Source organism: Cnephaeus nilssonii (assembly GCF_951640355.1).
Source record: "Cnephaeus nilssonii genome assembly, chromosome: 20".
NCBI lineage: Eukaryota > Metazoa > Chordata > Mammalia > Chiroptera > Vespertilionidae > Cnephaeus > Cnephaeus nilssonii.
The window spans coordinates 46,728,353-46,744,838 of NC_137091.1; the positions used below are offsets into that span (position 1 = coordinate 46,728,353).

Consider the following 16,486-nt stretch of genomic DNA (forward strand, 5'->3'; position numbering starts at 1 on the left):
GTATTGTGTTTACATGTGAGTATTGATTTTTAGCAGCACCATTCATTGAAGAAACTATCTTTCCCTTCTTCTGTGTCTTGCAGCTTTGTCAGAGATTACTTGAAAGTATGTGCCTGGGTTTATTTCTATGTTTTCTGTTCTGTTCAGTTGATGTCTGTGTCTGTGTTTCCCCAGCAACACACCGTTTGCTTACTTTGTCTTTGTAATAAATTGAAGTCAGGAAGTGTGATGCCACCAGCTTTGTTCTTGCTCAGGATTGTTTTTGCTATTCGCATTATTTAGTTTGATACATTTCTAGATTCTCTTTTTATTTCTTTGTAAAATACCATAGGAATTATCCTCAGGATTGCATTTAATCTATAGATTGCGTGTGTACTATGGATATTTTTACCATATTTCTTTTTTAAATTTTTTATTGTTTAAAGTTTTACATCTGTGTCCTCGTTCTCCCATTGACCACAAATGAGTGAAATCATGTGATATTTATCTTTCTCCGACTAGCTTATTTCGCTTAGCACAGTGGTCGGCAAACTGCAGCTTGTGAGCCACATGTGGCTCTTTGGCCCCTTGTGTTTTTAGCAAACTCCAGCTTAGGAGTACCCTAATTAAGTTAATAACTGTACATACCTATATCGTTTAACTTTAAAAAAATTTGGCTCTCAAAAGAAATTTCAATCGTTGTACTGTTGATATTTGGCTCTGTTGACTAATGAGTTTGCCAACCACTGGCTTAGCATAATGCTATCCAGGTCCATTCATGCTGTTGCAAATAGTAAGAGTTCCTTCTTTTTTACAGCAGCATAGTATTCCATTGTATAGATGTACTACAGTTTTTTTTAAAATTTTATTATTATTTTTTAAAAATATATATATTTAATTGATTTTTTTACAGAGAGGAAGGGAGAGGGATAGAGAGCTAGAAACATCAATGAGAGAGAAACATCGATCAGCTGCCTCCTGCACACTCCCTATTGGTGATGTGCCCGCAACCAATGTACATGCCCTTGACCGCAATCCAACCTGGGACCTTTCAGTCTGTAGATCGACGCTCTATCCACTGAGCCAAACCGGTTTCGGCTGTGTTTTTTTTTCTTGATTTATTTACTTATTTATTTTTGTTTATGTATTTTCTTTTTTTCATTGTTTAAAGTATTACATATATTAGTACATGTATCTCATTTTTTCCCCCATTGACCTTTCCCCAGGCTCCCCTAGCCACTGTCGCATGCCTTCATCCCCGCTTTCTCCCCCCAGTGTCTTGTGTCCATTGGTGTGCTTATATGAATGCATACAAGTCCTTTGGTTGATCTATTTCCCTTCCTCACCAACACTCCCCAGCCTTCCTGCTGTAATTTGACAGTCTGTTTGGTGCTTTACTTCCTCTGTATCTATCTTTTTATTCATCAGTTTATAATGTTCTTTATTTTCCATAAATTAATGAGATCATGTCTTATTTTTCTTTCATTGCCTGGCTTATTTCACTTAACATAATGCTCTCCAGGTCCATCCATGCTGCTGCAAATGGTAAGAATTCCTTTTTTATAGCAGCGTAGTATTCCATTGTATAGATGTACCATAGTTTTCTAATCCACTCATCTGCTGATGGGCATTTAGGCTGTTTCCAAATTTTAGCTATTGTAAATTGTGCTGCTATGAACATAGGGGTGAATATATCCTTTCTGATTGGTGTTTCTGACTTCTTTTTAATATTTCTTTATTGATTTGAGAGAGAGGAAGGGAGAGGGAGAGAGAGATAGAAACATCAATGATTAGAGAGAATCATTGATCATTTGCCTCCTGTATATCCCCTAGTGGGCATGTAGCCCATAACCCAGCATGTGGCCTTGGCAGGAATCCAACCTGGCCCCTTCAATTTGCAGTCCAAGGGTCTATCCACTGAGCCATACCAGCTAGGGCTGTTTCTGATTTCTTGGGATATGTTCCTAGAAGTGGAATTGCTGGGTCAAATCGGAGTTCCATTTTTAATTTTTTGTGGAAACTCTATTCTGTATTCCACAGTGTCTGTACCAAATCTGCATTCCCACCAGCTGTGCACACGGGTTCCTTTTTGTCCACATCCTTGCCAGCATTTTTCGCTTGTTAATTAGTTGATGATAGCCATCCTGACAGATGTGAGATGATATCTCACTGTCGTTTTGATTTACATCTCTCGGATGTTTAGTGACTTTGAGCATGTTTTCACATGTCTCTTGGCCTTCTGCATGTCCGCTTTCAAAAAGTGTCTGTTTAAGTCCTTTGCCCATTTATTGATTGGATTGTTTATCTTTTCTTTGTAAGATGTATGAGTTCCCTGTCAACCTTGGAGAGTAAACCCTTATGGATATAACATTGGCATATATGTTCTTCCATGCAGTAGGCTTTATTGTTGTTTTGTTGATGGTTTCTTTTGCTGTGCAGAAGCTTTTTATTTTGAGGTAGTGCCATTTGTTCATTTTTTCCTAAGTTTCCATTGCCCTAGGAGCTGTATCTGTAAAGACATTGCTAGGATATATGTCTGATATTTTGCTGCCTGTGAATTCTTCTAAGATATTTATGGTTTCCCGTCTTATGTTTAAGTCCTTTATCCATTTTGATTTTATTTTTGTGTATGGTATAAGTTGGTGGTCTAGTTTCATTTTTTTGCATGTATCTGTCCAATTTATCAACACCATTTATTGAAGAGACTGTCTTGACTCCATTGTATGCTGTTGCCTCCTCTGTCAACTATTGAGCATAATATCTTGGGTCGATTTCTGGGTTCTCTGTTCTGTTGCATTGTTCTATGTCTGTTGTGGCAGTACCGGGCATTTTTCTAATATAGCTTGGTATCTGGTATTGTGATCCCTCCAACTTTGTTCTTCTGTCTAATGATTGGTGCGCTTTTCAGTTTTTTTTTTTAAATTCCATATGAATTTTTGGAGAGCTTATTATAGGTGTCTGAAATATGCCCTTGCTATCTTTTTTTTTTTTTTTTAACAGAGAGGAAGGGAGAGGGATAGAGAGTCAGAAACATTGATGAGAGAGAAACATCCATCAGCTGCCTCCTGCACGCCCCCACCTGGGGATGTGCCCACAACCAGGGTACATGCCCTTGACCGGAATCGAACCCGGGACCCTTCCGTCCGCAGGCCGACGCTCTATCCACTGAGCCATACCAGTCAGGGCTGCCCTTGCTATCTTAATGGGCATTGCATTGAATCTGCAGATTGCTTTGGGTAGTATGGACAGTTTAATGATGTTGATTCTACCAATCCATGAACACAGTATATTTTTCCATTTGTTTATATCTTCTATCTCTTTTTTCAACTTCCTGTCATTTTCAGAGTACAGGTCTTTTACCTCGTTAATTAAGTTTATTCCTAGGTATCCTAATTATTTTGTTGTAATGGTAGATAGAATTTGTTTGTTTGTTTCCCTTTTTGTGAGTTCATTATTGGTGTATAAAAAAGCCATAGATGTCTGGGTGTTAATTTTGTATCCTGCTACATTGCTGAATGAATTTATTATATTTAGTGGTTTGTTGTTTTAATATTTTTATTAATTTCAGAGAGGAAGGAAGAGGGAGGGAGAGAGAAAAAGAAATATCAATGATGAGAATCATTGATTGGCTGCCTCCTGCAGGACCCCTTATGGGGATTGAGTCTGCAACTCCTGCATGTGCCCTTGGCCAAAATTGAACCAGGCACCCCCAGTCCGCAGGCTGATGCTCTATGCAGTGAGCCAAACTGACGCCACTCAGTCCAGTTTCTCCTCCTTATGTGTCCTGATCTGCCCCTCCCCGCCAGGCTAGCCTGGCCCTGGAGGACAGCTGAAGCCTGAGCCTGTAAGTTCAGTTCTTGGTGCTGGCATTATAAGAGGAGCAGCTGGGTCTCCTACAGCCTCTGTGTCACTCAGTCCCAGTCTGCACTGGTTTTTACAGCTTGTAGTTCTTACTGCCAGTAGGGACTTGTTTTCTCAGGTCTGGGACCCTGGTCTGGGCATTTGGTGTGGGACTGTGACCCCTTGCTCCTCCATGTGACCTCTGCAGAGACGACCTCCCTCTGAATGAAAAGAGTGGCCCACATGGGTACAGGACCAGCACCTTCCATTCCTTTGTACCTCCTACCAGTCTCAGTGTGCTGTCTTCTCTACTTCTCTAGTCATAACACTTCCATTCAGCTAGCTTTCCAGAGGTTCTGGCTGATGGTTGTTCTGTATTTTAGTTGTAATTTGATGTGGTTGTGGGAGGCAGTGAGTACAGGCTTTTGCCTACACTGCCATCTTGGATCTCCTGTTATGTAACTTTTCTGAATTCCATTCTTTTTTTTTTTTTCGGGCGCAGGTGACTTTATTTTTTATGTTTTTAAAATATATTTTACTGATTTTTTCACAGAGAGGAAGGGAGAGGGAGAGAGAGAAACATCGATGAGAGAGAAACATTGATCAGCTGCCTCCTGCACACCCCCCACCTGGGGGATGTGCCCGCAACCAAGGTACATGCCCTTGACGGGAATCGAACCCGGGACCCTTCAGTCTGAAGGCCGGGGCTCTGTCCACTGGGCCACACTGGCCAGGGCCGGAGGCGGCTTTTTAAAACTAACAAAGAATGTGCACGTGGACCCCTTGTCCACGCTGCAGTCAGAGGCGGGACGCTCTGATTGACAGGTGTGGCCCGCAGCACGTGGCCTGCACATGCCTCCGCCATGAGTCTGCTCACGTGACCGGGAGAGAGGAGGGCGAGCTTTTCCCGCTCTCACGCTGCCCCACTCTGATCTCGCGAGACCCTGAGACCTCACGAGACAGCTCGTGGCCGCCCCTGGTCCGGCTGCCGGCGCCTCGCCGCCGCTCCAGCCGCCACCCCAGCCGCCACCAGTGCTGTGGGGATTTCGGGCGCCTGTGACCAGGGTCCCACCCGCTCCCTTAGGGCGCGTCCTGCCGGGACACAGCCCCCGAGGGTCTGCTCGGGGCTCCTCACACAGAGCGGCCCTGCGCCCCTCAGGCCTCGGTCCCTCACGGGCCCTGAGTTGCCTCAGTCGAGGCCGCGTGGCAGCTCGTGCGTGGACGGCCCGCATCCGCGTGAGGGCCCCCCCACCGGTGAGTGAGCGCAGGGAGGAAGGTACCTGGAGGGCCCCGCACGGAGGGGAGCAGTGGGGAGGCGGCTTGAGGCGAAGGCTTGCAGCAGGAACTTGGTCCGCCTGAATTCCATTCTTTATTCTTCTTTTATCTTCACCTGAATAGTGAGAATATTTTTTTCCATTGATTTTTTTTTTTTTTCTCAGAGAAAGAGAGAAAGGGAAAGGCAGAGAGAGAGAGAAACATCAACTGGTTTCCTCCCACATGTGCCCCCACTAAAACGGGGGATTGAGCCTGAAACCCACGAACTTGCCCCTTACTGGGAATTGAACCCATGACCTTCCAGTGTACAGGCAGGCACTCTTCAGCACTGAGTGACACGGGCCAGGGCTATTTATTTATTCTTTAAATATATTTTATTGATTTCAGAGAGGAAGAGAAGAGAGCAATAGAATCATGAATAATGAGAGAAAGTCATTGATCTGCTGCTTCCTGCACACCCCCTACAGGCTGGCAACCTGTGCATATCCCCTGACAAGGAATGGAGTTGTGATGTTTTAGGTCATGGGCCAATGCTCAATCACTGAGCCATACTGGGAAGCCTTTATTTCTTGATTTTAGAGACAGGAAGGGAGACAGAGAAAGAGGGTAACATTGATCTGCTTGTTCTAGCCATCTAAGCATTTATTGGCTGTGCCCTACGTGTGCCCTGATTGGAGATCAAACCCACAACCTTGGTGCATCGGGACCACACAAACAGTTGAGCTACCTGGCCAGCGCTCTGAATTTGTTTATTAATTTCAGAAACTTATATGGGAATATATATACATATATATATATATCTACATACCTATATCTATATCTATATAGCAATGGTGGAGATTTATTGAAGAACAAGTATGACTCCCATGTGGGGAGGAGGGAAGAGTCCCACAGAATGGACTCCCACGTGGGGAGGGGGAAAGGGTCCCCCTCATATGGGATCTTGCCAAATTTCTTTATGGAGTGTCATTCGTCTCCTAACATCAACATCTCTTATGATGCTTTGTGGTTCATAAGAGATGTCTTATCTTTCATTTCTTTGAGGCTTTTTTTTCTTTCTTTTTGCTTTAGTCCCAGCACCATTTATTGAAGAGACTGTCTTGACTCCATTGCATGTTCTTGCTTCCTTTGTCAAATATTAATTGGGCATAGTGGTTTGGTTTGATTTCTGGGTTCTCTGTTCTATTCCATTGATCTATATGTCTGTTCTTGTGCCAGTACCAGACAGTTTTGAGAACAGTGGCTTTGTAATACAGCTTGATGTCTGGTATTGAGATCCCACCTACTTTGTTCTTCTTTCTCAGGATTGCTGCAGCTATTTTGGGGTCTTTTTTTTTTTATTCCAGATGAATTTTTGCACTTAGTTGTAGGTCGGTGAAATATGCCATTGGTATTTTAATGGTGAGTGCATTGAATCTATAGATTGCTTTGGGTAGTATGGACATTTTAATGATGTTGATTCTACCAATCCATGAACCTGGTATGATCTTCCATCTGTTTACGTTTTCCTCTATCTCTTTTTCAGTGTCCTGTAGTTTTCTGAGTACAGGTCTTTTACCTCCTTAGTTAAGTTTATTCCTAGGTATCTTAATATTTTTGGTGTAATGGTAAATGGAATTGTTTTTTTGGTCACTCTTTCTGTAAATTCACTATTGGTGTATAGATATGCCATTAATTTTTTGGCATTATTTTTGTACACTGCTACATTGCCAAATTCATTTATTAAGTCTACTAATTTTAAAAAATATATATTTTATTGATTTTTTACAGAGAGGAAGAGAGAGGGATAGAGGGTTAGAAACATCGATGAGAGAGAAACATCAATCAGCTGCCTCCTGCACACCCCCTCCTGGGGATGTGCCCGCAACCAAGGTACATGCCCTTGACCGGAATAGAACCTGGGACCCTTGAGTCCACAGGCCGACGCTCTATCCACTGAGTCAAACCGGTTTCGGCAAGTCTACTAATTTTTTGATGAAGTCCTTAGGGTTTTCTAAGTACAATATCATGTCATCTGTGAATAAGGACAATTTTACTTCTTTTTCAATTTGGATGCCTTTTATTTCTTCTTGTCTGATCGCAATGACTAGTACTTCCAGTACTATGTTGCACAGGAGTGGTGTAAGTGGGCATCCCTGTCTTGTTCCTGTTTTTAGGGAAAATGGTTTTAGTTTTTGCCCATTGAGTATGTTGTTGGCTGACCGCTCTGGACTTTGCACCTGTGCCTCTTTCACAGGTCTCTGTTTGTCATATATGGCTTTTATTATGTTGATGTATGATCCTTCTATTCCCACGTTGCTGAGAGTTTTTATCAAGAAAGGGTGTTGGATTTTGTCAAATGCTTTTTCTGTATCAATTGATATGACTATGTGGTTTTTATCTCTCAATTTGTTTATGTGATGTATCACGTTTATTGATTTGCAGATATTGTACCATCCTTGCATCCCTGGGGTAAATCTTACTTGGTCATGGTGTATGATCTTTCTGATCTACTGCTAAATCCAGTTTGCTAGAATTTTGTTGAGGATTTTGGCATCTATGTTCATGAGGGATATTAGCCTGTAATTCTTTTTCATTGTGTTGTCTTTATCTGGTTTTGGTATTAGGTTGATGCTGGCTTCATAGAATGAGCTTGGAGATGTTCCTTCCTCTTGAATTTTTTGAAATAGTCTGAGGAGGATAGGTTTTAGTTCTTCCTTGAATGTTTGGTAAAACTCCCCTGTGAAGCCGTCTGGCCCCAGGCTTTTGTTTGCCGGAAGCTTTTTGATGACTGCTTCAATTTCTTCCATGGTTATCAGCCTATTGAGAGTTTTTTATTCTTCCTGATTGAGTGTTGGAAGGTTGTATTTGTAGGAATATGTCCATTTCCTCCAGGTTGTCTAATTTTTTTGGAATAAAGTTGTTCATAGTATTTTTTAACAATCCTTGGTATTTCTGCATGGGGTTTTTCTTTGAAGATTTGCATCATTTATCCCATGCAATGGCTCAAATGGGAATTAAGGGGAAGAATCATTTGTGCATCACAGTAGAAACTTAATTTTATGAATGACACAGTGGACCCACAGGCAGTCTTGCCTTGGTGAAGGGTCATTGGGGAGGAATTCATGGCTGGCCTTTGTTACATTCATAGCTAGAAACCCAGTGTTTTCTTACAGTTGCCCATTCCTCACCCAATTATGCTTGTTTGTGCTTATTGTTGATACTTTGCCAACTAATCAGTTCTAATAGTGATCATTTCTACTCGGATTCTCAGTCCACAGATAACCTTGACCGCTCTGGACTTTGCACCTCTGCCTCTTTCACAGGTCTCTCTTTACTACAAGCCAAAGTTGGTTCATGCCTGCAGCACCTTGGCGAGCATGCGTGTTATCATATTGACATTGAATATCATGTGCTCTAATATAATTCATTTTTATGGCTTTGAGCAGCATTAAATTATTCTACACAACTCACATGGTCAGCATGTAAGGTCCTAAGGAAGCTGTTTGTGCAGGAACAATGAGTAGAGCCTTCTTCTCTTCTTTGTGTCCCATCCTGGGCTTCTGTCCCTCCGTTGGTGAGATTTTCCTCATCGACTAACTTTTGGGGCCGCGTTATGTATAAGAGCAATTTCCTCACAGTATACCTCACTTGTCCTGAAAATTATTCTATGGAATCATGTCTACTCATGACAGATAAACATTTGTGGTGAAGATATTCTGTTTTCATGAGGTCAGCATGTACTTCACCAGTGTTTCTTTTTGTTCAGGTTGCTGCTGTGGAGCAGAGAATGTGGAGACACCCACGGAAGAGAACATTTCTGTAAGAGTGTCACAGGCAAGGAATCCCAAGTTAGCTTTGTCTTCCCAGAAGAACCACCCCTGTGAGAGTTGTGGGCTAGTCTTGGGAAACATTTTCCACTTGACTGAGCTGCAGGGATCACAACACGGACAGATACTGTTGAGATGTGGGGCATGTGCAAAACGGTTTTACTTCTGTGTAAAATTTCACCAGCAGCTTGTGAGAGAGAAGACTCTCATTAGAGATGTGGACAGGATCTCACGTGCAAACAGCTGCAATTTCAATGTGTCCCAGAATCATTTCACATGCGAGGAGATTGGGCAGGGTGATGTCCTTACTGAATCAGGACATCTCCACCTAAAGGCTACTCAGACCAGGGACAGTTCAAGTGCTATTTCAACACGTGGGATGACGCTTCAAAGAAGAAAAGATTATTACACCAGAGAAGATTGTAAGAAAGACATTAGTTGCAACCATACGTTTATTGTGGAAAAGGATATCCATGCAGGAAGTCGCTGTTTTGTGTGCTCTGAATGTGGAAAATATGTTACCAAATTATTTTGCTTTCATTATCAACAGCGAGGTGACACTGGAGAAAGACCTTATCAGTGCAGTGAATGTGGGAAAACTTTTACCACTAAGAACCACCTTCGTAGTCATCAGAGAGTTCATACTGGAGAAAAGCCTTATAAATGCAGTGAATGTGGAAAATCTTTTACTGCTAGCGCTACGCTTCAATATCATCAGAGAATTCACACTGGAGAAAAGCCTTATAAATGCAGTGAATGTGGAAAGTCTTTTACCACTAACACCAACCTTCGAAGTCATCAGAGAGTTCATACAGGAAAAAAGCCTTATAAATGCATTGAATGTGGGAAACCTTTTACCACTAAGGCCCACCTTTATAGTCATCAGAGAGTTCATACAGGAGAAAAGCCTTATAATTGCAGTGAATGTGGGAAATCTTTTACCACAGGCACTGATCTTTGTCGTCATTTGAGAGTTCACACTGGAGAAAAGCCTTATATATGTAGTGACTGTGGAAAATCTTTTAAAGGTAGCACTGGTCTCCAATATCATCAAAGAGTGCACACTGGAGAAAGACCTTATCACTGCAGTGAATGTGGGAAGTCTTTTATCACTAGCACTGAACTTCATTGTCATCAGAGAGTTCACACTGGAGAAAGGCCTTATGTGTGCAGTGAATGTGGAAAATCTTTTACAACTAGCTCTCACCTTCATTATCATAAGAGAGTTCACACTGGAGAAAAGCCTCATAAATGCAGTGAATGTGGAAAGTCTTTTACAACTAGCACTACTCTCCAATATCATCAGAGAGTTCACACAGGAGAAAAGCCTTATCAATGCAGTGAATGTGGGAAGTCTTTTAACACTAGAACTGAACTTCATTGTCATCAGAGAGTTCACACTGGAGAAAGGCCTTATGAGTGCAGTGAATGTGGAAAGTCTTTTACAACTAACTCTAACCTTCATAGTCATCAGAAAGTTCACACTGGAGAAAGGCCATATAAATGCAGTGAATGTGGAAAATCATTTACAACTAGCTGTCACCTTCATTATCATAAGAGAGTTCATACAGGTGAAAAGCCTTATCAATGCAGTGAATGTGAGAAAACTTTTACCAATAACTCTAATCTTCGTAGTCATCAGAGAGTTCACACTGGAGAAAAGCCTTATCAATGCAGTGAATGTGGAAAATCTTTTACCACTAGCACCCACCTTCGTAGTCATCAGAGAGTTCATACAGGAGAGAAGCCTTATAAATGCAGTGAATGTGGGAAATCCTTTAGAAGTAGCAAAGGTCTTCAATATCATCAGAGAGCTCACACTGGAGAAAGCCGTTCTGAGTGCAATTAATGTGATATATCCCTGAGCTAAATTTGTAAATTCTCTGTACACAAAAGAGTCCAAATGTGAAAAATTTCTCATATGTGTAGGAAATATCGTTTCTTAGTTAGAACTTAAAAGTTGTATAAGAAAATATGTGAAGTCTCAGTCAGAATTATAATTCACACATTTAATCACCTAAATTATATAACGTCCCCTCAACTGTTTTTGTTATTCTGTTTGTTAGTATTTATGTTGGAACCATATGAATCTAAGTTGTACTTTCTAACATACAGAGATGTCTTGCCAGGTCTATGTCAGTACATATTTCTGTTGCTGAAGGTATTTCACCTGAACCACCTATAAGGTCCCTGCAGATGGCATCAGTCACCATCCTCATGTGCCCAGGGAAGCTAACTCTGTTGTCTAATTTGTTGAGGAAAATTGGGAATACCTGAGCCCTTAGTTCTTACTTGTTTCCCTGTCTTGAGTTGCCATATAGGACTGATTGCTGTTGGCCATATTAAACATAAGGTTGGAAAACTGACATTTTCAAGGACACACATTCCCTAGATGCCAGTGATGAATTTATTGAGTGCCTACGTCATCAATGGCAGAACTGCCAGTTTCAGGTCTCTTTCTTTGCAAAATAATGACGACTTTTTCCTAAGATTTCTTTTTTTATTTTTTTAATATATTTTATTGCTTTTTTACAGAGAGGAGGGGAGAGGGATAGAAAGTTAGAAACATCGATGAGAGAGAAACATCGATCAGCTGCCTCTTGCACACCCCCTACTGGGGATGTGCCCGCAACCAAGGTACATGCCCTTGACCGGATCGAACCTGGGACCCTTGAGTCCACAGGCCAACCCTCTACCCACTGAGCCAAACCAGTTTCGGCTTAAGTGCCAGTTTATTCTTCTGAGTCCTCAACGATCAGGTTAAGAGAGTGCTGGATAAAGGCCAGCTTTGTTTGCACTTGCTGTTTCGTATCTTTCATGAGCTTTTTGTGGAATTCAGCCAATTCCTCTTTACATTCTTTTATTTCCCTGGCAGCATGCTGTTCTTTGTTTAAGCTGCCACATTCTGTTTGTACCGCTTATGTGCAGCTTTCATTGCTTGCAGGATCTGCTTTAGCCCTTTTCTAACTTTTCGAAAGAACTTTTGTTGCTCTGAAAACGCCTCCTTAAAGTTTTGCTCTACTAACATGAGGGTCTTCTCAGCTCTCTCCAACTCTTCAAAAAAAGTCTTTACTTGATTAAACCATTCCTCAAGAGGCTTCTCCCTTAGGTCCTGCCTCTCGCTGTAGCCGTCTCCAAGCTTCTGGGAAATGGTTTCCACGCAAGCATTGGCTTCCACGAATAGTTCTTTTTCCTTCGTCAGAAGAGACCTTTTCATACCACCTGTGTAAACGTCCAGGATTTCCCCCAATTCCTCACTCGATATTTTGTCCTCAAGGTCAAAAGGACAACTGTCTTCCTGATCCTCCCACAGGGGCTCCAACTCTGTGTTCATGTCCTTCTTATGACGCAGTGTCATCGGGTCGTGTCCCGGGGCAGTCACGGGTCTCCTGGGCCTCCTGAGTGTTCCTCGGGCGGGGGCTTCCGGCGGAGAGTAGATGGGCTTTGGGGGTGCCCTCTTCGTTCACGGCTCAGATCTGAGGAATGTTTATCTTCGGTGGAGCGGTCATTGCCATTGTATATGATCAAGGTTTCGTGGGTTCCCGTAGCTTCTCGGATGTTCCCATCAGAGCCATTGGTGCTGTGGCAGCAAAACTGAGGGGAAAACAAAGGGTGTCTTTAGGCTGGAGATGTGGCTTTTGTGGCCCAGTCAGTCAGCATTCCAGTGGGTTTGGGTGAAAGTTCTTCATGGTTGCGTTTCCTGTCACTGAGATGAGACTCTCACCCGGAGAGGGTAAGAAGGTGGATTGAATATAGAGTTGCCAATCCTGTTGTTCCAAAATAGGTGAACGTACATTTGTTTTATCTTGAGCCATTGTTAACAGCTGTGATGAGGAAATTGCATGTGTTAAGTCTAGTGTTTCATAAATCTTGACATGTGCTTGAAACTTTCACCATGATTGTACTCATAATGCTGACCATATCTGTCACTGTGTAGTTGCTTCCTGACCTCATTTAATCTCTCTGTTCTTCACAGCTTTCCTGGTAACTGTGGGTTTACATTCCATTTTAATAGAGAACTTTGCTTTTTCTAACCGCAGGCCGACGCTCTATCCACTGGGCCCAACCGGCCTCGGCCTAAGATTTCTTTAATGTTGGGTCTTCTATTGACTCTATGGGTTAATTTATAAGGAGATCTGGGCTCTCCTGGCATGATGATGTGAAAAACTTGTATGCGGTCTCAAACATCTTTGCCCTTGGGGGAAGACTGTGGTGCAGAAATTAGCTCAGCAGTTTTTGCCGAATTTACGTTGCTGCCCACAATTTCCCAGGAAACACTGTGGACTCTCTTGTCCTCGTGTGAAGATGGGTGCTTTGAGACACAGAGATCACTCCAAAGAGGGGGTAGCTGTGACAACCTCAGATATATCTGGGAGCAGCGTGGACTTGTTTCTTGTTTTCAAGGGATGCTAAGACATTTGAAGGGAACCTCCTGCCCAGGTGTTGCAGAGGGCCATGTGCCCTGATGCCTTTATTTCCATGGGTGACGGTCACTGGTTGGAGGACCATTGCAGTGAGGGGAACCCCTTTCACTGCAGAAACACTGACCTAATTGTTGTTGGACCGGGCTGCAGCCCATTAGATGGAAGGGTCTACATCTAAACCTGCATGCAGAATTTCTTTTTTAGGAAAAACCACAGGAACTGTGTGTGTACACAGATCTGAGAAATGTGTTGTTGTTGTTGTTTTTATCTCAACAATAAATATTTATTAAATTTAAAAAACAAACAATGCTAAGGAGAGGTGGAACTTAAGTGCCAGTTTATTTTTATTTAGGAAGAGAGAGGGATAGAGAGTTAGAAACATCGATGAGAGAGAAACATCGATCAGCTGCCTCCTGCACACGCCCTACTGGGGATGTGCCCGCAACCAAGGTACATGCCCTTGACCGGAATCGAACCTGGGACCCTTGAGTCCACAGGCCGACGCTCTACCCACTGAGCCTAACCGGTTTCGGCTTAGGTGCCAGTTTATCCTTCGGAGTCCTCAACTATCAGGTTAACAGAGTGCTGGATAAAGGCCAGCTTTGTTTGCACTTGCTGTTTCGTATCTTTCATGAGCGTTTTGTGGAATTCAGCCAATTCCTCTTTACATTCTTTTATTTCCCTGGCAGCATGCTGTTCTTTGTTTAAGCTGCCACATTCTGTTTGTACCGCTTATGTGCAGCTTTCATTGCTTGCAGGATCTGCTTTAGCCCTTTTCTAACTTTTCGAAAGAACTTTTGTTGCTCTGAAAACGCCTCCTTAAAGTTTTGCTCTACTAACATGAGGGTCTTCTCAGCTCTCTCCAGCTCTTCAAAAAAAGTCTTTACTTGATTAAACCATTCCTCAAGAGGCTTCTCCTTTAGGTCCTGCCTCTCGCTGTAGCCGTCTCCAAGCTTCCGGGAAATGGTTTCCACGCAAGCATTGGCTTCCACGAATAGTTCTTTTTCCTTCGTCAGAAGAGACCTTTTCATACCACCTGTGTAACCGTCCAGGATTTCCCCCAATTCCTCACTCGATATTCTGTCCTCAAGGTCAAAAGGACAACTGTCTTCCTGATCCTCCCACAGGGGCTCCAACTCTGTGTTCATGTCCTTCTTATGACGCAGTGTCATCGTGCCGTGTCCCGGGGCAGTCACGGGTCTCCTGGGCCTCCTGAGTGTTCCTCGGGCGGGGGCTCCCCGCGGAGAGTAGATGGGCTTTGGGGGTGCCTTCTTCGTTCACGGCTCAGATCTGAGGAATGTTTATCTTGGGTGGAGCGGTCATTGCCATTGTATATGATCGAGGTTTCGTGGGTTCCCGTAGCTTCTCGGATGTTCCCGTCAGAGCCATTGGTGCTGTGGCAGCAAAACTGAGGGGAAAACAAAGGGTGTCTTTAGGCTTGAGATGTGGCTGTTGTGGCCCAGTCAGTCAGCATTCCAGTGGGTTTGGGTGAAAGTTCTTCATGGTTGCGTTTCCTGTCACTGAGATGAGACTCTCACCCGGAGAGGGTGAGAAGGTGGATTGAATATAGAGTTGCCAATCCTGTTGTTCCAAAATAGGTGAACGTACATTTGTTGTATCTTGAGCCATTGTTAACAGCTGTGATGAGGAAATTGCATGTGTTAAGTCTAGTGTTTCATAAATCTTGACATGTGCTTGAAACTTTCACCATGATTGTACTCATAATGCTGACCATCTCTGTCACTGTGTAGTTGCTTCCTGACCTCATTTAATCTCTCTGTTCTTCACAGCTTTCCTAGTAACTGTGGGTTTACATTCCATTTTAATAGAGAACTTTGCTTTTTCTAACCGCAGGCCGACGCTCTATCCACTGGGCCCAACCGGCCTCGGCCTAAGATTTCTTTAATGTTGGGTCTTCTATTGACTCTATGGGTTAATTTATAAGGAGATCTGGGCTCTCCTGGCATGATGATGTGAAAAACTTGTATGCGGTCTCAAACATCTTTGCCCTTGGGGGAAGACTGTGGTGCAGAAATTAGCTCAGCAGTTTTTGCCGAATTTACGTTGCTGCCCACAATTTCCCAGGAAACACTGTGGACTCTCTTGTCCTCGTGTGAAGATGGGTGCTTTGAGACACAGAGATCACTCCAAAGAGGGGGTAGCTGTGACAACCTCAGATATATCTGGGAGCAGCGTGAACTTGTTTCTTGTTTTCAAGGGATGCTAAGACATTTGAAGGGAACCTCCTGCCCAGGTGTTGCAGAGGGCCATGTGCCCTGATGCCTTTATTTCCATGGGTGACGGTCACTGGTTGGAGGACCATTGCAGTGAGGGGAACCCCTTTCACTGCAGAAACACTGACCTAATTGTTGTGGGACCGGGCTGCAGCCCATTAGATGGAAGGGTCTACATCTAAACCTGCATGCAGAATTTCTTTTTTAGGAAAAACCACAGGAACTGTGTGTGTACACAGATCTGAGAAATGTGTTGTTGTTGTTTTTATCTCAACAATAAATATTTATTAAATTTAAAAAACAAACAATGCTAAGGAGAGGTGGAACTTAAGTGCCAGTTTATTTTTATTTAGGAAGAGAGAGGGATAGAGAGTTAGAAACATCGATGAGAGAGAAACATCGATCAGCTGCCTCCTGCACACGCCCTACTGGGGATGTGCCCGCAACCAAGGTACATGCCCTTGACCGGAATCGAACCTGGGACCCTTGAGTCCACAGGCCGACGCTCTACCCACTGAGCCTAACCGGTTTCGGCTTAAGTGCCAGTTTATCCTTCGGAGTCCTCAACTATCAGGTTAACAGAGTGCTGGATAAAGGCCAGCTTTGTTTGCACTTGCTGTTTCGTATCTTTCATGAGCGTTTTGTGGAATTCAGCCAATTCCTCTTTACATTCTTTTATTTCCCTGGCAGCATGCTGTTCTTTGTTTAAGCTGCCACATTCTGTTTGTACCGCTTATGTGCAGCTTTCATTGCTTGCAGGATCTGCTTTAGCCCTTTTCTAACTTTTCGAAAGAGCTTTTGTTGCTCTGAAAACGCCTCCTTAAAGTTTTGCTCTACTAACATGAGGGTCTTCTCAGCTCTCTCCAACTCTTCAAAAAAAGTCTTTACTTGATTAAACCATTCCTCAAGAGGCTTCTCCCTTAGG

At 43.1% G+C, this 16,486-nt stretch overlaps 1 protein-coding gene across 1 annotated transcript in view; it reads left to right on the forward strand.

Moving 5' to 3' along the window:
- The window catches only part of LOC307116576 (uncharacterized protein), a 73,266-nt gene extending 61,013 nt beyond the window's left edge, over positions 1 to 12,253 (forward strand). Inside the window, exon 3 of the mRNA XM_079800658.1 lies at positions 8,843 to 12,253. Coding sequence (XP_079656784.1) covers positions 8,843 to 10,752 — 1,910 coding nt within the window. The 3' untranslated portion in view covers positions 10,753 to 12,253. The remainder of the gene's footprint in view (positions 1 to 8,842) is intronic.
- The last annotated feature ends 4,233 nt before the right edge of the window (positions 12,254 to 16,486 follow it).